We start from the raw sequence: 22,671 nt of genomic DNA on the forward strand, positions 1-22,671 counted from the left end.
CTATTGCCCCAGGCCAAGCCCCCCATTCTGCCGATCAGAGGCTGCCCAGGCTGTGCCCCTCTGTCCTGCAGATTAGTAACTGTCCCCGCAAAAGCCCTGAACTGTTATATGTGGCCCCAGGGCTGCGGTAATGTCTGCCTGAATCACTTCCGGGTTTGAGGGGTTACAGCCAGATCTCATTAGGTTCTGGCGTTTTTTAAGAGGACCCTCTGTTTTAGACTTTAATTCCTCTGCCAGTTTACTGCTTTGTAGTCAAGGCAGAGCAGTTAGCCTATAGCAGAGTTGTCTCTATAACTTCTCTAGCCACAGAGATCACCCCCACCCCTGGTCTGCTGAGAACCCTAGCCTCTTGCTGCCTGTGCTAGTCTGTTCCTGGCCCCTCAGGATAAACCTTTCCTGGTGATCTTCCGGATCTGCTGGTAAGTTGTAATGCTTCTAATCTTCCTGAATTTAAGTAATGAAGAGTTATTTTTGAGGCTGCATTAAATAGTTGGTTATGAGGAGAATGAGAGGAGCTTAGAAAGTCATATGTGCCTGCTCCGCCATCTTGGCTCCCCCTGTCCTTCTAATCTTCTACGCCAGGCACCTTGTAGATCCTTAAATTTCACCAGAATTTACGAAAAGCATATCCAGTGTCAGCCACATATAGTCCTCCCCTGCCCGTCAACCTCAGCACCCACTCATCTTCCCCAGGATACCTACCTCTCCCAGCTCCTCTCCTCTCGGAGATAACAAGAATATATAATATAGTATACAAAGCTTCATCCAACTTCAGTTCCCAGTTACATCTCTCACCGGTCCCGTCCCCTTCCCTGGCATATTCCCCTGGCCTGGCAGCATCTTTAGATGTGGAGTTCGAGAGGTTCCAGCGCCAGGACATTCTTGCAGGCGGCTCTCCCCCAGCATCCTCCAACCCCCATCTCCCGAGTAAAGAAAGCGCGTAGGGGGAGAAAAGAGAAAGGAAATCGTACCTCTCCAAAATGCCAATGTAACTTTCGGGACAAGCCACAACAGAACTTTAGGCGGAAACCACCTGTCGCTACTTAACTTTTCCTCGATCCGCCTCTCTCTGCTCCTGAAAGTACCGCAGTCCCCCTGGGGTTCCCAGACGTTCTGAAAAGTTCTCCTTTGCCATCCCTCCAACTCCCCTTTAGCTACTTCGTCCACTAATGCCAACTAGGAGTCTCTCTAGCTTGCTTGCCCTGCTTTCCCCTCCCCGTTTCCCTTCTTCCCCATCTGCATGGCTGCCACACGAAACCCTTGAATCGCCACCACATCTTCTCCACCTCTGACGTGATGGTTGTTGTGCCCTTTATAGGACTGCTTTCTACCTTTGGGGTCCATTTGATCTACCTAATTCTCATCTATGGCTCCAAAAAGCTCTGCCATCAGGCACAGCAGCCACACCCCTCTAAACCATTTTGGAAGATGGGCTAAAGCAGGTTGAGGGTAACAGGTGATTTAGAGGATTTTCTACTCCAAGCATGTGAAGACATCCCTTGATGGAATGGGCAGAGAAGAACAATTTATTCAAGAGCCATGAAGGTGAGTGAACCTCACTAGTCCCTCAGAGGTACTAGTACCCATTTCCAGAAATAGAGGATAAAGGACCTGGCATACTATAGTCAATAGTATCATGAAGAGTCAGACCCAACTGGACAGCAACAAATGTATCAGGTCTGTGCTAAGTGCTAGGGATATAGTGACTAGACAATTTCTTGCCTTCAAAGGGCTTAGCATCTAAAAAGGGTGAGTGAAGCAGGTGCTGGGGAGCACTTAGTGCTTGATTAGATATCAAAGAGACCAAGGTCAGCCTCGGCATTTTAAGTCATCACCAGTCATGTTGACTCCATCCTGCTTGGACAGTGGTGGTTCTGGAAAAGAGAATGAGGATGACAATTTCATGCAACTCTGCCTTGTTTCAATCCAATTTATATACAAATCAAAAGACATAACCATACCATTTTATCATTTTTACCTTTAAAGCCCTGTTGTGATGGGCAAGTGATAAAGTAGCAGGTGCAGACACCCTCGGAACTGTAGTCACAACCCTATACACAGGGGGCCCAAGCTGAAACCAGCAGTGGGATTTGGCAACCTCTTAGCCTTTTAAGGATCACATTGCTCACCTCCAGGTGTAAGGAAGAGGCTAGAAAAGGTGCCCTAAAATTTGTCTACTTACCCAATCCTTGCCTGATTACTAAGGCAGGCAAGAATCCTGTCCTGTGGTCAAAATACTAAAAAAAAAAAAAAAAAGTACGAAAAAAAACTTCAGCAAAGCTAATTCCACTCACCATCAGTACACGGAATGTGTGCACACTTATAGACAGCACAAAATCTAGTAGACCTGAAAGGCTAATAGCTCTTGTTGCAAGAGAACTCAACAAGTATTGCATCCAAATGGCATCGCTAAGTGAAACAAGGTTGGCAAATAAAGGCTGCCTTACTGAAGTCAGAGTTGGATACACATTTTTCTCGAGTGGCCACAATAAAGGGGAGAGCCATGAAGTTGCTGTAGGTTTTACAATCAAAACTAATTTAGTTAATAAGCTCACATGCCTTCCAAAAGAAATGTATGACAGGCTTGTGACAATAAAATTGTCTGTGCTGTGGAGCTTACAGAAAACACTTTGCCTCTACCATCAGTGTCTATGCTCCCACCATGATGAGGTCAAAGAAAAATATTCACAAAGACTCAAAGACCCTTATCTTTAATGCTCCAAAAAAAGACAAGCTTATAATTCTGGGTAACTTTAATGCTAACACAGACTCGGGCTACCAGAAATGGTAAGGCGTCTTTCCCTGTCATTCTAGCCAATCGGACAGGTGTGTCGTGGTATCTCAGAGTTGTCTTAATTGGCATTTCTCTGATTAATAGTGACTTGGAGCATCTTTTCATACGGCTAGAAAGGGTTACAATTTCTTCTTCTTCGTTTTCCCAGTGAGTTCTTCTACCAAATACTGGGGTCTTTCGGTTTGTCAAACATTAGATTATGAAAGTTATTGGAAGTTTTGTCCTTTGAACCGAATCTAATCCATTGACCAACTAGTCTATTTCTTAGCCAATACAAAATGATTTTGGTAACCACTGCTTTCTAATATAATTTTACATCTGGTACAGCTAGGCCACTTTCATTTGATTTGTTTTTTCCATTAATTCCCTTGAAATTCTTGACCTTTTGTTTTTCCATATGAACTTTGTTCTTTGTTCTAGGTCATTCAAATCGTTTATTTGGGAGTCTGATCGATATAGCACCAAACAAATATAGTAGTTTAGGTAGCATTGTCATCTTCATTATATTAGCTCATCCTATCCAAGAGCATTTAATAATTTTCCACTTGGTTAGATCAGACTTAATTTGTGTGAAAAGTGTTTGGTAGTTTGGTTCATAAAGTTTCTGATTTTCCCTTGGCAGATAGATTCCTCAATATGTTATACTATCAGTAGTTACTTTAAATGGAATTTCTCTTTGTAACTTTTAACTGTTGTATTTTGTTATATATATATATATATATATATATATATATATATATATATATCTGTATATGAATGCTAATAACTTATGAGGGTTTATTTTGTATCCTGCAATTTTGCTAAAGTTGTGGATTATTTCTAACAACTTTTTAGAAGACTCTCTGGGGTTCTCTAAGTATACCATCATATCATCAGCAAAGGGTGATCATTTGGTTTCCTCATTGCCTACTCTGATTCCTTTCATCTCTTTCTCAACTCTTATTGTCAAAGCGAGTATTTCTAATAGAATATTGAATAGTAACAGTGATAATGGGCAACCTTGTCTCACACCTGATCTTATTGGGAATGGTTGCAGTTTGTCCCCATTACATATGGTGCTGACTGCTGGTGTTAAATAGATGCCAATGATGATTTGAAGAAAAAGTCCATTTATTCCTATACTCTCAAGTGTTTTCATAGGAATGGATGTTGGATTTTATCAAATGGTTTTTCTTCATCTCTTGAGATGATCATTGGTCTTTGTTCATTGGTTATGAATAGGGCCAATTATACTGATAGTTTTCCTAATATTGAAGCAGCCCTGCATTCCTGGTATAAATCCTACTTGATCATGGTGTATGATCCTGGGGATGATTTTCTGTAGTCTTTTGGCTAATATCTTCTTTAAGATTTTAGCATCAATAGTCATTAGGGAGATTGGTCTATAATTTTCTTTCTCTGTTTTCAACCTACCTGGTGTAGGTATCAGTACCATGTCTGTGTCCTAAAAGGAATTTGGTAGGACTCCTTCATTCCTTGTTTTTGCAAATAGTTGCTATATCATTGGGGATAACTGTTCTTTCAATAATTTGTGGAATGTCGTTTTTATTGCATCGTGATCTGAAAAGAAAGCATCTACTATTTCTGCCTTTCTGCATTGAATTCTGAGGTCTTTATGTCCTAATATAGGGTCAATTTTTGTGTAGGTTGGTGTAGGTTGTGCAGGTTTGTGTAGGTAGTAGGTTCCTACTACCCTTGTGTAGGTGGTGCTGAGAAGAAAGTATCCTCCTTTCTGACCCCATTCAGTTTTCTCCAAAGATTTAGCCTACCTAATTTTTTCTAATATTCTATTTACCTCTTGAATTTCTTTCTGATTTGTTTTGTGGGTTGAGATCTCCCACTATTACAGTTTGGCTGTCTATTTCTTCTTGCAACTCTCTAGCAAATAGAGCAATCCTTTACATTTTCATATAACTTTCCAGTTTACAGAATGCTTTTCTCAGAACGCTTCCTCAATATAAGTATTGTTATCCATTCCCATTCTAGAGGTGAAGAAACTGAGGCTCCCAAGGAACCTGTGATATTATTGGAACACCAGGACATTTTTAGTATCCAATATCAAGGATAACAAGGGAAGATGTAGAACAAGACACTGTATGCTTCAGTGTCAAATGAATACCTAGAGGGTACAGGGTTTTGGGGAGCTGATTGAGAACATGGCCCATTGATCAAGCGCCTTTCCATCTTATTTTCAAGCTGATTTGTAGCACTGCTAGGGGAATTGTAGAGGCTGAATTGAACCCTTTCACACTAAATCTACCAGTGCCTTGACAAATTGGCTGAGTTGGATTCACAAGATGATTTCAAGAGAGGCAGACTAGACTCTCTACCTAGGGTGTGAGAGTTCAAAGGAAGTTTGACAGTAAGCAGGGTGATGTCAGAGACACCTGGAAAGACTTACATGAACTGATGCGGAGTGAAATGAGCAGAACCAGGAGATGATTGTACAAGGCCACAAGAAGATTGTACGGTGATCAATTCTGATGGACGTGGCCTTTTTCGACAAAGAGATGATACGGGCCTGAGCCAATGATCTGTGAGGATGAGAGCCATCTGCATCCAGAGAGGGGACTGTAGGAACTAAGTGTGGATCACAACATAGCATTTTCACACTTTTGGTTAGGATTTGCTTGTATTTTATTTTCTAGGCCATTTTAAAAAAGGTTTTAGGTTTCATTTGTCTTTTGCATCAAGATCGTTGTCTAAATGTGTATGCCTATATTGGAATGAACATGTGTTTAAGCACGTTTAGCATATAAGGGATTGCATGCCATGCAGGTGAGGAAGTGGGGGAAAATTGGGAGGCATTGAAACACATGGTTTTTCGAGGGTCCATGTTGAAAAAATTTTCCTTGCCAATGTTTGGGAAATAAAAAACTTCAATAAAAAATCAAAAGAAGTTTGCCAAAAAGATGCAAAAGGAGGAAAAGAGTGTTAGGGAAGATAAAGATGAAGAGAAGGAGGAAGATGTCAATTTTGTTGCCTTATCAGTAATGCAAGACAAATGATCTATCCTGAACTTGAACCAGAAAGAGAAAAGACAAGAAAGCCGAATCAAAAAGTTTTACAAAGAAGCGTATCCGATTCTTTTACCCATGAACGGGGGATGCAAATATATATTTTTCTTTATTAATGGACAGTCAGACAAAGACAAGAATTTTAAATGTTTAGTGTTGGGAAATATTTTTCATCTTTGGTAAAGATCCACTCTAGGGGGAAGGTGACGAAATGATTAAATGAGAATCTGTGGAAAAGCCAATTCAGGCAGAGTGGCTTTGGTTCAGTAAACAGTGTAACCAAGCATCAATGTAAAGGGAGCATTCTGTCGGCAATGGATATAACAGAAAAAAGCTTCCGTTTGATGTCATCACTACCTCACAATCTCTTACTAGGATAAAAGGCCAGGAATCTCAACAACGGTGCTCTGTGCGGGAGAGAGAGGAGAGTGAGAGGGAGAGCGAGAGCGAGAGCGAGAGAGCGCCAGAGCCTGAGTCAGGGAAAGCGAGAGAGCGAGAGAGGTGGGAGGAGTAGGAGAAGAGGAGAGGAGTAGAGGAGGAGAGGAGGAGAGAGGTGGTAGGAGCGGGGGGGGGGAAGGGATAGGATGGGGGGTTTGGGGGGTAGGGGGGAAGGGGGGAAAAAGGGGGGAAAGGATAGGGAGGGGGGAAGGGAAAGGGGTAGTAGATAGAAAGATATAGACATAGAAAAGTTATATAGAGAATACAGACATAGACAAAGAGTAGAGATAGATACATAGAAGATAGAGATAGCTATAGAAAGTGAGAGATAGATAAAGAGACAGATATAGAGAAGATAGAAATAGAGATAGAAAAGATAGTCATAGAGATAGAAAAGATAGTCATAGAGAATATAGAGATAGCAATAATAAAGATAGAGATAGATATAGAGAAGACATAGATATAGAGAAAATAGAGATAGATGATATAGGGAAACGATAGATATAGGGAAGATTTTGTTAACTAGAGAAAATATAGTGATAGAGAATCTAGAGAGAGATAGTGATAGAGTGATAGTGATAGTGATAGTGATAGTGATAGATAGAGTGATAGTGATAGTGATAGATAGAGTGATAGTGATAGTGATAGATCTAGTGATAGTGATAGTGATAGATACAGTGATAATGATAGTGATAGAGTGATAGTGATAGTGATAGAGTGATAGTGATAGATCTAGTGATAGTGATAGTGATAGTGATAGAGAAGATAGGATCAGATATAGAAAAAATCGAGAAATTAGAGAGAGTACATTTATAGAGAAAGAGAAGGTAGAAATAGATCTATAGAGAGAAGATAGAGTAGAGAAAACAGATAGAGATAGACGAGAGAGGGAGTGAGTGTGTGAGACACAGACAGAGAAAAAAGATAGAGATAGACGAGAGAGTGAGTGTGTGAGACAGAGACAGAGACAGCTAGGAGATAGAGAGGGCAAGATAGGAAAGAGAGAGAGAGAGAGAGAGAGAGAGAGAGAGAGAGAGAGAGAGAGAGAGAGAGAGAGTGTTCGTGTTTGTTTTGTGTGTGTCCGTGTTTGTGTTTTGTGTGTGTCCGTGTTCGTTTGTATTTTGTGTGTCTTCATTTCACCACCTAACGGGGCTGAGTGTTTTTCTCATCTGCGAGGAGCACTTACAGGTAAGAGGCCCCATGATGCAGGCTATTCTGGGGATGGGGAAAGCTGAATATGTGTAGGAGGAAGAATGAGGAAATTTGCATTTGGGGAGGAGGTGTATAATTTTGTGGGAAGACCTTGTTGTCTGGCACTCACTCTCTCACTTTCACTCTCACTCTCCTCTCTCTCACACAAAGCAGAGTTGTGGAGACTCCTGGCCTTTGATCCTAGTAACAGATTGTGAGGTAGTGATGACATCATACAGAACCATTTTGCTGTTTAGGAAAGTGTGAGAGAGCTTCCTTGTGCCAGCAATAGGAAATGGACAAGATGCTTGTTCCTCTGTCCTCAATGTCCTCGATACAACTGAGATCGTAAGCGAGAAGCTCTTTGGCAGCCTCTTAGGAGAGAAGTCAAATAATCTGAGACTCACCTCCAAAGAAAATGGCATTTTTTGGTTGTCCTGAAGAGGCTCCTCTGTTCTTGAGTAGAAGAAAGACAAAGAGCTGGGAGTCAGGATGACTTGAGTTTCCAATTCAGGCTCAGAGTTGAGAGGCTCTGAGGCAAACCATTTCCCCTTTTTGCCTCCCATTTCCTCACTGGCTTGATCTAAGGATCAAATGAGACGGTATACTGGCAAAGGCTGTAGAGTACAGTGCAAAGGACAGAAGAGAGGTATTTCCTCTCATACTCTTTCCCTGATATGACCCCGAGACTGCCTCCAAGTCCTCATTGCTTAGACCCTTCAAACAATTCCATCCTTTGGGGGATCAAGCTTAACCCTCAAACACTTGTGGATTCCCTTAGCCAGAGAGGATGCGGGACAGCAGTAGCAAAGTTCTCACACGTTTTCTGACAAGCTACTGCAGCCTCTTCCACCTTTCTCCAAACCATATTTTAAAGTCATAAAACAAATTCTTTGTAATCTCAAAATGGATATCTATCCCATTTTTTTTTTATTGGAGGGGATGGACCAAGTTGTTCATTGTCCTTGTAGATATCCAAAGTAAGCATAGAAAATCCCTTTCTCCCTGTACTTGGGTCAACGATCTTTCATGACTTCTTAGTGATCTGTGGTGCTTCAAGGCAGTGAAAGTGTTAAGAAAGGTTTATCCAGGGTACAAGTGTAGGTTAGGACTTTCAAGCCTCTAATTCTGGCCCATCTGATCCACATTGTAGCCCTTAGGGCTTGTGGATCTGAGAAGAGCAATAGAAGAGAACTCTTCAGGGAAAGAAGAAACCGGGAGAAGAGCCAATGGACTGTAAGCCTGACAGGTGCATAGGAGGTTGTGAAATCAAAGAATATTGTAAGGATTCTCAGAAATTGGATGCTTGGAGCAGTCTGATAGAAGGTCCCCATAGGCCACGGCAAACCAATGAACTTGATAGATTCTTCTTTATACTGACAGACAGTTTGCCTACAAGATTGCAACTTCTACTTGATATTGTCATACAATGGAGGTTCTCACTTGCTGCCTTTGGATTTCTTTTAAAGATTAGGAGACCAAAAAGAAGGGATGGAGAAAGGAAGAAAAAGGGATGGGGCCGTAGGATGGATCATTTTGATCAATTGTGTTGAGGCTGGCTCTACTGTTCAAACATAGAGGACAAGAAAAGGCAACAGCTGGACTGGGCCCGATGAGTTATGAGAGCCTTCTTGGACTGCTTGCTGCTCCTTTAGCTAGGAAGATGGGGTAATTATTGGAAACAAAGCTGAATATTTATTTGTTGACATTCTTTTCCCTCAGGAGAGCTTTCAAGATGGCGAAAAAACATGGAGCAATTCCCCAAGGTGAGAATCAATGAACAAACATGTAGTGATACTTCTTCTTCTATCAGTCACTGTATTAAATGAGAAAGATACCCCACAAATTAATTGCAAGAGGGAGGTCCCAAAGTACTTCAACTAGAATATGCCTGATAGAGAGTGTAGAAAAATAACGTCTGAAGGCATCATCAGAATGGAACAATGAGGCTCTCAGAAGAGCTTAGGAAACGGGGGGACAGGGTGACAAGCTTGTTAGCTAGGGGAATGAAGAAAAGCAAACCTCTGGGGAAAATGTTGAGGAAGGAAGGAAAAGATCCCTCAGTCAATGGATGATATGTGGGCTAAGCAAAGGGAAGAGTGGTGGATGACTAAGCCTTCCAACGTGGCTGACAGAAAAGGGAATTTCAGAAGAGGACACAGGTTCCAGGACAAAGAACAGATTCTGTTTTGGATACATTGAGGTTCCGGTGCAATTGGGCATCCAAGTCAAAATGTCCGACAGACATTCCATGTGCATGGAGAAGAAAGTTCAAGATAGAGACTGCATCAGGATCAATATTCTTGGGATTGTTGGAAGTTTATCTGTTGCCATCGCTTCATAGGAGGACGATACTTGCAACTCGTTAGGACGTTGCTGTGATTCTGGCAGTTATAAGCAGTCAATATCGCCAGAGAAAAAGAGAGGTGTGAGGTGAAGAGGAAGGGATGATACCTTTTCTTTAAAAAAGGAGTGAGATGGGAACGTGCCGGGAAAAGGGAAAGGGAGAAGGGGAATAGCCCAAGTTAACTTGCATACAAAAAAGAGTCAAGTAAAAGCTTTTTGAGAGGCAGGTTGAGTGAACCCTACTCTCATCAGTATTGCTTCAACTAGGAAACACCCTACATACTGAATAGGGATAGGGTACTCTTATCTTAGCCTGCAGGAAAATAGGAGGTTAATGCAATATGGGAAGGCAGGGGGGATAAAAGAACAGCTCATTTTGGAGGAGTCAGTGATCAGTAGCAAAACACTTTTAAGGAGAGACAGAGTGAAACAAGAGAGAATAAATGGGGGGAAATCAAATTAGCAATAGGAAATGTAAAAAATGTCTGAAACAAGTTTCTGATGGAATATCATTGTTCACTGGGAAATAATGAGCAGAATGTTCACAGCGGGAAAATACCCTGCAAAGTCCTCCATGAACACAGTGAAACGTGCCTTCTATGAAATGATAGCAATGTTCTTCAGTGAGCAGCATCAAATGATTTTGTTATTCTTAGTAACACAATCATCCATAATTACTCTAAAGAGTTATGGTAAAAAAAAATCCATTCACAGAAAAGGAATGTTTGTATCTGAATACAGATTGAAGCATTCTCTATTTCCCTCTTTATCTCTCTATTTTTCACTTAATTTTTCTTAAGACTTGATTTTTCATTAAGATGGGAGATCTATGGTTTTTTCTCAACTTTTATGGAAATGTTTTGCAAAATTTTAAACGTCGCTTCTTAATTGTGGGTGGGAATCAAGGAAAGAACTTACAAAGCAATATTGAAAAAAGACAAAAACCAAATAAGAATATTTTTTTAATGTAAATTGCCAAAATATTAAATAAATTGAATCCAAAATGCATTCCCTTTTGAACTTTGAGAATTCCAAGAGTAATTTTACATTTCAACTTGTAAAACTCGACTGAATGAGAATGTGAGAAACCAGAGTGCAGAGTTGAAAAGCCAAAGAAGGAGGGAAGAATAAGTGGAGAGCAGAGTCAATCAATATTATCTACTCTGCACTAAGCCCCATAAGAAGCACTGGGTCTATATAAAGAAAGGCTGAAGGTGGGTCCTGGCTTGGAGGAGCTTCCAGTCCAAGGAGGTGACTCTGTTCAAATAAGGGCTTAGCAATGGGGTTGGAAGTAAGGGAATTGTCTCTTGGGCTTCCTTCAAGTATGCCACGAAGGAGAGCATGTTGACAAGGGTCCAGTTGTCCTCCAAAGGCTAGGTCTCACTCTTGGGAGATCATAATCCCTGTCCTGCTGCTATCTTTCCCACCCACAATCTCTTTCCTGATTCCTTCCCCTTTGCTCATAGGGTCCCTTTTTCCTTCACAGAGTTGGGCCAGGAGAAGCAAAAGAGCTTATTGAAGAAGACAAAAAACCTGCGATTCCGAGGTCCCCCTCACTGCATTGCACCCTCATCAAATAACCAGAATGTGCAAGAGCTAGACCTTGAGGACATGGAGGGCAGCATTACTTCTAGGCCAAAAACAGAGGGAAAGGACACTGTGGCCTCAACCTCCGGGAGGAGTTTGCCTTTTCCCGATCCTTTCATCAGGATGGACCCATTCCGTCCTGTTTCCCCTCTGAGGCATTCGAAAACCACCCCGGCCTGTCTTGGCCAAGCGGCTGCTGCTCCTCAGAAAAGGATGCTGGACACAGAATGTCCGACATCTTCTGAGACTGGGCTCGAACCCTCCTCGGAATCACCTCAGGAAGACTCTTCTGCTGCAGACCAAGATGTCGGCTCATTCTGGGCCATCAAAGTAGTCAGAACTTCTTGGAAAAGAACATCCAAAGTGGCCCCAGCTCTTCTGACTGAATGTCAGCCATCACCCGAAGTTCTCTCCTACCCTGCCTTAGACTGGGCACAAGGAGAAGGTCCTCCAGAAGCCAGTCCGGCCTATGCCATCGATGGGGTCGGTGCTCCCCGAGCGAAGATTCACAAAGCGTCCCTGGATCTTCCTACGGAGTGCCAAACATCCCCCCGAGTTCTTTCCAAACCCTCCTGCAGTTGGGCCCAAGCAGAAAGTCCTCGATCCGAAGAGGCCAGCCTAGCCCATGCCCTTGACAGGTTCAATGCTTCTCAGAGGATGATAACCAAAGCATCCCTGGATCATCCGACTGCTTGCAAGGCATCCCGCAGAGTTCTCTCCAAATCCCCTTTCCACTGGACAGAGGGAACAAGTCCTCGCCCTCAACAAGCCAGCCCAGTCTGCTCCATGAAAGCTCCTCGCAAGGGGACCAAGCAAATATACCCGGCACTTGCCACTGAGTTGCAGATGTCCCCCAGAGTTCTCGCTGAACTTTCCTTCGATTGGACAAAGGGAAAAGATCCTTCAGCCGAAGAAGCCCAGCCTGCCTACACCACAGAAGTCATGATTGCTCTTCAAGAGGAGTCCCCTGAGCCGAAGACACCCCCCAGAGCTCTTCCACCGCAAGAAGCTAGCCCCACCTGTGGCATGCAAGAACTGAGAGCCCCTGCGGAGACCACCAATTTATGCCCGGCTCTTCCCACCCAGTCCCACACCACCCCCCGAATCCTCTCTGAACCCCCCTTCACCCAAGGAGAAGGTGGTCCACCCGAAGAAGCTGCCCCAGCAGGCAACTGTCTCGGGAAGAGGTCTGGCAAGTTCCTGCCACCCTTGACCTTCAACTCAACCCCTTCTCCAACAACAGACCCCGAGCATTCCTCCCAAAGGTCCAACGAAAATGGTGGGAGACACCAAGGCCTATTTTGGCGCTTTTTAAGAAGGTTTTCGTGCTTTCCCAACTTCCCCCACAATTGAAACAAATTTGTCATTGAGCGACATTCACATCAAAGAGTCAGAATATCACAGGGGATCCCTTATACACAACCCAAAGGGCTGGGGACAAAGTCATCAGGCTGGGGATGAAGCTCTCTCCTATGGCACCACTTGCAAACTTCAATCCACAGAAATAACAAGTGGGGACCCTCGGCCAAGCTGGGAGTGGCTGGAGCCTCAGCAGGCACCACAGACACTTCCATCTCCTAGACTTTTCAAGTTGAGGTGTGAGTCCTGGAGGCCTGAATGAAGCTAGGCTGACTAAGATGGCAGCCAGGTCCTAAGAAGCTGAGGATGTGGCCCTGGCCAGGATCCAGCTCCTGCTGGGTGCAGAGACAATGGATCCAGGAGCCTGCTGGCTGCTGCTACTCCCACGGGAGAGGACCTCTTACTTTCCCATTCCTGGTCAGAGGGCAAAGTGACATGGAAGCTTTAGGAACATTCTCTCCACACACACCTGCAAAGAAACATTGAAATAGATGATCAGAACAGGGAAGACAAGACTTCATCCTCAGAAGAGGACACTTAAGTGAAAAAAAAAAGCTTTTTCCCACCAAGACTAATGTGCAATGCCTGCACAACTAAAGAAAATATGGAGAACTCAAAAAAGAATTTAAAAATCAAACCAAATGGAGAACAAAGTAACCAAAAAAACCCTTCCAAGAAAAATTAAAAGCATTAAAAAAAAAAAAGAAAGAAAACCCACTTGCAAAGGAGGAAAGGAATCTCAAGATGAACAAGTCTTTGCAAAATGAGAATTGGCAATGGGAAACCATAGAAGTGAAGAACAAGCAGAAATTACAGTAGAGATTGTAAATATTGAAAACAAATTGAACCATGTGAAACCAAACTTAAAAGACAGAACTGAAGAATAGATTAGGACCAGAAAATTGAAGAAATGGACTACCTGAAAATGTTGACCAAAAAGAGAACCTGAACACAAATAATGCAAGAAATAATTTTCATGTAAGCTTTGTTCTTTGTTCTAGGTCATTTAAATCATTTTTTGGGAGTCTGATCGATATAGCACTAAACAAATAAAGTAGTTTAGGTAGCATTGTCATCTTCATTATATTTCCTCACCCTATCCAGGAGCATTTAATATTTTTCCACTTGGTTAGATCACACTTAATTTGTGTGAAAAATGTTTTGCATTTTGGTTTATATAGTTTCTGATTTTCCCTTGGCAGATAGATTCCTCAATATTTTATACTATCAGTAGTTACTTTAAATGGAATTTCTCTTTGTAACTCTTAACTTTTGAATTTTGTTATATATATATATGTATATGTATATGAATGTTGATAACTCATGTGGGTTTATTTTGTACCTGCAGTTTTGCTATAGGTGTGGATTATTTCTCACAACTTTTTAGTAGAATCTCTGGGGTTCTCTAGTATACCATCATATCATCCGCAAAGGGTGATAATTTGGTTTCCTCATTGCCTACTCTGAATCCTTTCATCTCTTTCTCAACACTTATTGCCAAAGCGAGCATTTCTAATACAATATGGAATAGTAACAGTGATAATGGGCAACCTGTATCACACCTGATCTTATTGGGAATAGTTGCAATTTGTCCCCGTTTCATATGATGCTGACTGGTGGTGTTAAATAGATGTCAATGATGATTTTAAGGAAAAGTCCATTTATTCCTATATTCTCAATTGTTTTCATAGGAATGGATGTTGGATTTTATTAAATATGTTTTCTGCATCTCTTGAGATGATCATTAGTCTTTGTTCATTGTTTATGAATATGGCCAATTATACTGATAGTTTTCCTAATATTGAAGCAGCCCTGCATTCCTGGTATAAATCCTACTTGCTCATGGTGTATGATCCTGGGGATGATTTTCTGTAGTCTTTTGGCTAATATCTTATTTAAGATTTTAGCATCAATAGTCATTAGGGAGATTGGTCTATAATTTTCTTTCTCTGGTTTCAACCTACCTGGTGTAGGTATCAGTACCATGTCTGTGTCCTAAAAGGAATTTGGTAGGACTCCTTCATTCCTTGTTTTTGCAAATAGTTGCTATATCATTGGGGATAATTGTTCTTTCAATATTTTGTGGAATGTCATTTTTATTGCATTGTGCTCTGAAAAGAAAGCATTTACTATTTCTGCCTTTCTGCATTTAATTTTGAGGTCTTTATGTCCTAATATAGGGTCAATTTTTGTGTAGGTTGGTGTAGGTTATGCGGGTTTGTGTAGGTAGTAGGTTCCTACTACCCTTGTGTAGGTGGTGCTGAGAAGAAAGTATCCTCCTTTCTGACACCATTCAGTTTTCTCCAAAGATCTAGCATATCTAATTTTTTCTAATATTCTATTTACCTCTTGAATTTCTTTCTTATTTGTTTTGTGGGTTGAGATCTCCCAATATTACAGTTTGGCTGTCTGTTTCTTCTTGCAACTCTCTTAACTTCTCCTTTAGGAAGTTAGATGCTATACCACTTGGTACATATATGTTTAATATTGATATTGCTTCATTTTTCATGGTACCCTTTAGTAAGATATAGTTTCCTTCCTTATTTCTTTTGATTAGTTCAATTTTTGCTTTTGCTTGATCTGAGATAAGGATGGCTACCCCTGCTTTTTTGACTTCACCTGAAGCATAATAGATTCTGCTCCAGCCTTTTACCTTTACTCTGTTTGTATCTCCCTGTTTTAAATGTGTTTTCCACAAACAACATGTTGTAGGGTTCTGACTTTTGATCCAGTCTGCTATCTGCCTTCACTTTATGGGCGAGTTCATCCCATTCATATTTATGGTCAAAATTACTAATTCTGTATTTCCTGCCATCATAATATGCCCAGATTGTGCTTTTCTTTTTCTTATCCTCCTTACCTCTTTCCCTAGTATTAAACTTATGGGCCCCACTTGTGTCACACAGCTCTCCCTCTTTAGGATCCCTCCCTCCTCCCTCCTCCCGTTGAATCCCTCCCCCTTTCTTGTACCTTTCCTTTATTACTTTTTTTTTCTTTTCCCTTTTCCTCTCCCACTTTTTAATGAGGTGAGAGAAGATTCTCTGTTAAATAAATATGCCAATTATTTTCTCTTTGAACCAAATCTGATGAGAGTAAGATTCACACAATGTTCCTCCCCTCTAAGTTCTCTTAGATATGATAGCTTTTCTTTGCCTCATCGTGGGAAGTAGTTCCCTCTTTTTATCTCCCCTTTTTCCTTTTTCTGAAACTATCCCCTTTCCATTCCTATTTCCCTTTTTTATGTTATATCAGTAAAATCATATTATATATGTTTTTTTTTTTTTGTATATCCACAACAAAAATAGAGTTCTCAAGAGTTACTTTTACCTTTTTCTGCTTCTCTTGAGTCCTCTGGAGATCAAAATTTTCATTTAACTCTAGCTTTTTCCTTAGAAACAAATGCAATTCCTCTGTTTCATTAAATGTTAATCTTCCTTCATGGGAAAAAATGCTCAGTTTAGCTGTGTAGTTTATTTTTGGCTGCATTCCAAGTTCTTTTGCTGTTAGGAATATCAGATTCCAGGCCCTTCGATCCTTTAATGTTGAGGCAGCCAGATCTTGAGTCCCTTATTGTGGCACGAAGGCATTTGAATTGTTTTTTTTTTTTTTTTCCTGACTGCTTGTAATATTTTTTCTTTAGTCTGATAGTTTTGAAATCTGGCCACAATATTCCTTGGAGTTTTTATTTTAGGGCCTTTTTCAGAAGGGGTTTGATGAATTCTTTCAACACCTATTTTACCTTCTGGTTCAATTACTTCTGGGCAGTTCTCCTTGATAGAAAATAGTATCTAGGCTCTTTTTTTCATCATACTTTTTGGGTAGTCCAGTGATCCTCAGGTTATCTCTCCTAGATCTATTTTCCAGGTCTGTTGTTTTTCCAAGTAAATATTTGACATTTTTTCTAATCTCATTTTTTTGGTTTTGCTTGACTGATTCTTGCTGTCAATGAATCAGTCATTTCTATTTCTTCGGTTCTGATTTTTAGTGAGTTATTTTCTTCATTATCTTTTTTTACTTCGTTTTCTATATGTCCAATATAGTTTGTAAATAAGTTGTTTTGCTGCATGGAATTTTTTTTATTTCACTATTTTTTTTGTTTTTTAGTGAGTTTTTTTTTTTTTTCAATTCACAAATCCTACTTTCTTGGGAATTCTTCACCTTTTCCAATTCATAAATTCTGTTTCCCTGCACTTCTTCGGAGTCTTTTACCTTTTCTAATTCACACTTCAAGAAGTTGTTGCTCTCTTGCATAGCTTCTCTTTTCTTTCCCCATTTTTCTTCTAATTCTCTTTTAAGGTTTTTAATAGTCTCTTCTCAGACAGCCTTTTGTGTTGTGGACCAACAATTGTCTGGAGACGGTCTGCTATTAGTCTCCTCAGGATTGAAAAGCTGCTCTCTTTCTGTATAGAAGCTATTGATTGTCCTTTTGCTTTTTTTTTTACTCATTTTGTTAAAGACTGTAGGGTCTGCCTTCTGGACCAGGAGGTTGCCAGCTTCCTCTGCAGAGCAGTGATAGGTGTATGGACAGGCTGCCAACCTGCTACAAAGAACAGCAATGATGGGAGTGCTCTGGGAAAGAGTTCCCCCCGGAAGTAACTCAGGCAGGCACTACAGAGCTGAGGAAGTGCCCTGTAAAGAACCGTGCTGTGCGGGTTAATAACTGCCCTAGGGCTAGAATCTGGGCAGTGAATGTATCACTACCCTAGGCCAAAGCCCGAGGTGGGAATGTGGGCATTAGGGGCTGAGCAGTGAATAGCTCTGCAGGGACTGGAAGTCTCTCTGCCCCGGGAAGCACAGCTGTGCTCGGGAAGGTCTATTGCCCCAGGCTGAGCCCCACACTGTGCAGATTAGAGGCTGCCCCGGGCTGTGTGTAGATTTGTAACTGCCTAGAGCAAGCCTGTACTGCAGGATATGGCTGCAGGGCTGTGTTACAGGTCTGCCTGAGTCACTTCTGGTTTTGGGTGTTTATAGCCAGATCTTGTTAGGTTCTGACGTTTTTTAGAGAGTACCCTCTGTTTTTGGCCTTAATTTCTCTCCCGGTTTACTGCTTTATACTTAAGGCAGCGTAATTAGCTTATAGCAGAGTCATCTCTATAACTTCTCTAGCCACAGAGATTACCCCCACCCCTGGTCTGCTCAGGATGCTAGTCTCTCCCTGCCTGCGCTGGTCTGTTTCTGGGACTTCAGGACGAACCTTTCCTGGAGATCTTCTAGATTATCTTCGGCTGGTGAGTTGTTGTGCTTCTAATCTTCAAGGGTTTTACGAGTCAAGCACTATTTTTGAGGCTGAATTTAATGTTGGTCATGAGGCATGAGAGGAGCTTAGAAAGTTGTGTGTGCCTTCTCCGCCATCTTGACTCTGTCCCCCCACAACCTTGGCAGTTATTTCAAATGGAATTTCTCTTTGAGTCTCTAACTGTTGGATTTTGTTAGTGATATATAAGAATGCTGATGATTTATGTGGGTTTATTTTGTATCCTGCAACTTTGCTAAAGGGGTGGATTATTTCTAATAACTTTTTAGTAGAATCTCTGGGGCTCTAATACATTTCTAATACAGTATTGAATAGTAATGGTGATAGTGGGCAACTTTGTTTCACTTCTGATCTTATTCGGATGATTCCAGTTTATCCCCATTACATATATGCTTACTAGCGGTTTTACATATATGTTCCTGACTGTTTTAAGGAAAAGACCATTTATTCCTATATTCTCAAGTATTTTTAATAGGAATGGATGTTGGATTTTATCAAATGCTTTTTCTGTATCTGTTGAGATGATCATATAGTTTTTGTTAATTTAGTGATTGATATAGTCAATTATGCTAATAGTTTTCCTAATATTGAACCAGCCCTGCACTCCTGGTATAAATCCTACTTGGTCATGGTATATTATCCTGGGGGTGATTTTCTGTAATCTTTTTGCTAATATTTTATTTAATATTTTAGCATTAATATTCATTAGGGAAATTGGTTATTAATTTTCTTTCTCTGTTTTCAACCTACCTGGTTTAGGTATCAGTGCTATGTCTGTGTCATACAGGTAGGAGTCCTTCATCCCCTATATTTTCCAAATAGTTTAAATAGCATTGGAGTTAAATGTTTGGTAGCATTTACATGTAAATCCATCTGGTCATGGGGATTTTTTCTTAGGGAATTAATTAATAGGTTTTTCTATTTCTTTTTCTAAAATGGGACTATATAAGCAATTTATTTCCTCCTTTGTTGATCTGAGAAGCCTATATTTTTCAAGGTAGTTATCCATTTCACATAGGTTATCAAATTTGTTGGCATAAAGTTGGGCAAAGTAACTCCTAATTATTGCTCCTCATTATTCCATCTCTTCATTTGGTGGAAAATTCTCCCTTTTCATTTTTAAGATTAACAATTTGATTTTCCTCTTTCCTTTTTCTAATCAGATTTACCAAAGATTTATATATTTTGTTGGTATTTCCATAAAACCAACTCTTAGTTTTATTTATTGATTCAATAGATTTTTTACTTTCAATTTTATCAGTTTCTCCTTTTAATTTTCGAATTTCAAATTTAGTATTTGATTGTTGGTTTAAAATTTACTCTTTTTCCAGCTTTTTAAGTTGCAAGCCCAATTCATTGATCTTCTCTTTCTCTATTTTATTTAAGTAAGCCTCTAAAGATGTACAATTTCCCCTTATTACCACTTTGGCTGCATCCCACAAATTTTGGCATGTTGTCTCATTGTCATTCTCTTGGATGAAATTATTAATTTTGTCTATGATTTGCTGTTTCACGCATTCATTTTTTAGGATGAGATTATTTAGTTTCCAATTACTTTTTGGTTGCTTTACCTCTAGCTTTTTGTTGAATGTAGTTTTTATTGCATCATGATCTGAAAAAATGCATTTACTAATTCTGCCTTTCTGCAGTCAATTTTGAGGTCTTTATGTCCTAATATATGGTCAATATTTGTATAGGTTCCATGAACTGCTGAGAAGAAAGTGTACTCTTTTCTGTCTCTATTCAGTTTTCTCCAAAGATTTATCATACCTAACTTTTCTAATATTCTATTTACCTCTTTAACTTCTTATTTATTTTATGGTTTGATTTATCTAATTCTGAAAGTGCAAGGTTGAGAGCTCCCACTATTATAGTTTTGCTTTCTATTTCTTCTTGCAACTCTCTTAACTTCTCCTTTAAGAAGTTAGATGCTATACCACTTGGTGCATATATGTTTAGTATTGACATTGCTTCATTGTCTATGCTACCCTTTAGCAAAATATGGTTTCCTTCTTTATCTCTTTTAATTAGACCAATTTTTGCTTTTGCTTGATCTAAGGATGACTTCCCCTGCTTTTTTTCACTTCACCTGAAGCATAATAGATTCTGTTCCAACCTTTTATATTTACTCTGTATGTATCACCCTTCTTTAAATGTGTTTCCCGTAAACAACATATTGTAGGATTCCAGCTGTTGATTCAGTCTGCTGATCTTTGCCTCTGCTTTATAGGAGAATTCATCCCATTCACATTTATGGTTTAAATTACTGATTCTGTATTTTCTGCCATCTTATTATCCCCAGATTATGGTTTTCTTTTTATTTCCCCCATTACCCACTTTCCAAGTACTAAACTTATGGACACCACTTGCCTCACGAAGCTCTTCCTCCTTAGAATCCCTCCCACTCCCTTTGAGTCCCTTCCCCTCTCTTATACCTTTCCCTTATTATTCTTTTCTTTTTCCCTTTTCCTCTCCCACTTTTTCATGAGGTGAGAGAAGTTTCTCTGTAAACTATTATTATTTTTTTTTCTTGGACAGCTTCCTCCAAAAGCCCCACTACAGCCCAGATGTTTCTACCATGTCTGGTTTCTTTGGGAGATCTATAGCACTGTTTACTGATCTGGCAGAATTCTGTGGAGAACTTAAGAGTGCATCTAGTTGAATGACAAATATCATTAAGGCAGGGGGCTATGAACTGTTGACAAACTTTGCAATTTATCCATGAGTCGGTCTTGTTTATTTCTTCTCATACTTCATCTCCCCCTTCCCCCCCCCAAACTTCTGATAATCTGGCTTTATCTTACTTCCCTAGTCTTTTCTTCTGCTGTTCTTGTTGATTATTCAGTCATTTTTCATTCATGTCTAACACTTCGTGATCCTCTTTCAGGAATTTTCTTGGCAAAAATACTAGAACAGTTTGCCATTTCCTTCTCAAGCTCATTTGACAGATAAGGAAATGGAGGCAAAAAGGATAAGTGATTTGCCCAGGGTCACACAACCAAGAAGTATCTGAGGCCAGATTTGAACTCAGGAAAATGAATTTTCCTTACTTCTCTCCGCCTAGTTTCCCCTTGGCTTTTCTACCAGTACTGTATATCCCAGTCCCTTCTTCCAAGCTGGCCAGGTGTCCTCCATGTCTCCGGCACAAGCCTTTGCTCAGGCTATTCTCAGCTTTGTAGAATTCTCTTCCACCTCCTCCTGTTCACATCGTCTCCATATTTTAAGGTTCAGTTCAAGTATTACCTATCTGAAGTCACTCTTGACTAACCGAATCCACAGAAACCTCTCTATCCTCTGAATTCCAAAGCAGCACTATCACTAGTGATTCTTGGAGTTCAAGGTAAGTAGCATGAAAGGAGAGGTATAGAGCTCATGGGGAATAAATAGAAACCCTGGGTCATGATTCTATGGAAACAATGGGACAACACTCATGTTCACCAGAAGAAAAGATGGGGAGGAGCTAGATTGAGCAGCAGAAAAACCTGACATGGGATGTGAGTCTTGATCATATAGAAGAGATTATGGAAGGATGATGAAGATCTCATAGCTAAACTAATAATTTTTGTTAAACTAGGTATTAAACTTAATTTTTTTCCTATGTATTGGGGGAATACAAGAGCTATGAACACACCCTAAATTTAGGCATCCTGGAACAAAGTCATGGTCATTCTATTCTAGTATAGCTTTGTTCATTATTTTCCATTCCAACTCTTTAGAACTGGTCCAAGGAAATCCCTTGGTATGTCACACCCTTAACTGACCAACATTTTTGTCTTGTATTGATACTTAGATGGATGAGGATTTGCCAAGAAAATTATAAAAATGGGATCACAAAGAGTTAGACATGAATGAAAAATGCCTGGATAACAACAACAGCAAAGGTCCAAATTATCAAAAGTGCTGGGGAAAAGAAAGATGAAATATGAAAAGTAAAGAAGAGTGACTCATGGATGAATAGCAAAGTTTGTCAATAGGCCATAACCCCCTGCCTCCATGATATTTGTCATCCTCTCAATCACTGTTACCTGTGCTGTATGCTCTTCACCAGTGAAGATCACAAGCTATCCATGACTGTTCAAACAGAGCTTTCATCCCTGTTCTTTCATAAATCCTTCATAAAAGAACTCTCCATAACTCCAGAAGTCTTCCTCTGGATCTTTTAATATATTAAGAATGATATTAAGAGAAGTTTGTTCATCTATTGTCTCTTGCTTTCATTTCATGACTAATCCACCTCCTTTTCTGGTCATACAAATCATTGATGATGTATTTTAATCAGCTTCTTGGATATAAATCTCCATTTGTCAACTATTAGGACTGCATCTGACTGCCATTTTTATTTTTTGACATTGTGGTGACCCATGATTCCTAGCTCTGAGCCTCAGTCTAAAATCTGATCTGCAATCTTTGGTTATTTTTTTTTAATATATTAAAGAAAGTCCTTCTCCATGAAAACTCACAACAGTCAGGAACTTGACTTGCTCAGTCACACAGCTAGTGTTTCAGAGACCAAATTTGAACCCAATCCTTCTGGACTCTGCTCTGCCAGCTCTCTACCTATGTACCATCCTGCCTCACTTCAAGAATATTAGTGCTAAAGAGATGGATTATTATATCACCTAGCAACTTAGGATCCTTGGAGTGACTATCTATTTCCCTAAATGCAATGCAGACACACATATCCT

General features: G+C 40.2%; 2 protein-coding genes across 2 annotated transcripts in view; both read left to right on the plus strand.

Annotated features, from left to right (window-relative positions):
- Positions 1 to 22,671, plus strand: part of LOC127543518 (proteoglycan 4-like) — a 90,720-nt gene that overhangs the window by 43,063 nt on the left and 24,986 nt on the right. The window lies entirely within an intron of this gene.
- On the plus strand, positions 7,314 to 13,798 carry LOC127543516 (uncharacterized). The gene is made up of 3 exons (XM_051969647.1): positions 7,314 to 7,437; positions 9,163 to 9,206; positions 11,273 to 13,798. The coding sequence occupies exons 2-3, from the start codon at positions 9,176 to 9,178 to the stop codon at positions 12,724 to 12,726; spliced, it is 1,485 nt and encodes a 494-aa protein (XP_051825607.1). The 5' UTR covers positions 7,314 to 7,437; positions 9,163 to 9,175; the 3' UTR covers positions 12,727 to 13,798.

Source organism: Antechinus flavipes, chromosome 1, assembly GCF_016432865.1.
Source record: "Antechinus flavipes isolate AdamAnt ecotype Samford, QLD, Australia chromosome 1, AdamAnt_v2, whole genome shotgun sequence".
Taxonomy (NCBI): Eukaryota; Metazoa; Chordata; class Mammalia; order Dasyuromorphia; family Dasyuridae; genus Antechinus; species Antechinus flavipes.

Bases quoted from the DNA above. Each gene is read 5' to 3' on its own strand.
- LOC127543516 (XM_051969647.1), top strand. From the start codon at position 9,176: ATGGCGAAAAAACATGGAGCAATTCCCCAAG. The intron at 9,207-11,272 runs GTGAGAATCAAT...TTTCCTTCACAG, and splicing joins ACATGGAGCAATTCCCCAAG to AGTTGGGCCAGGAGAAGCAA.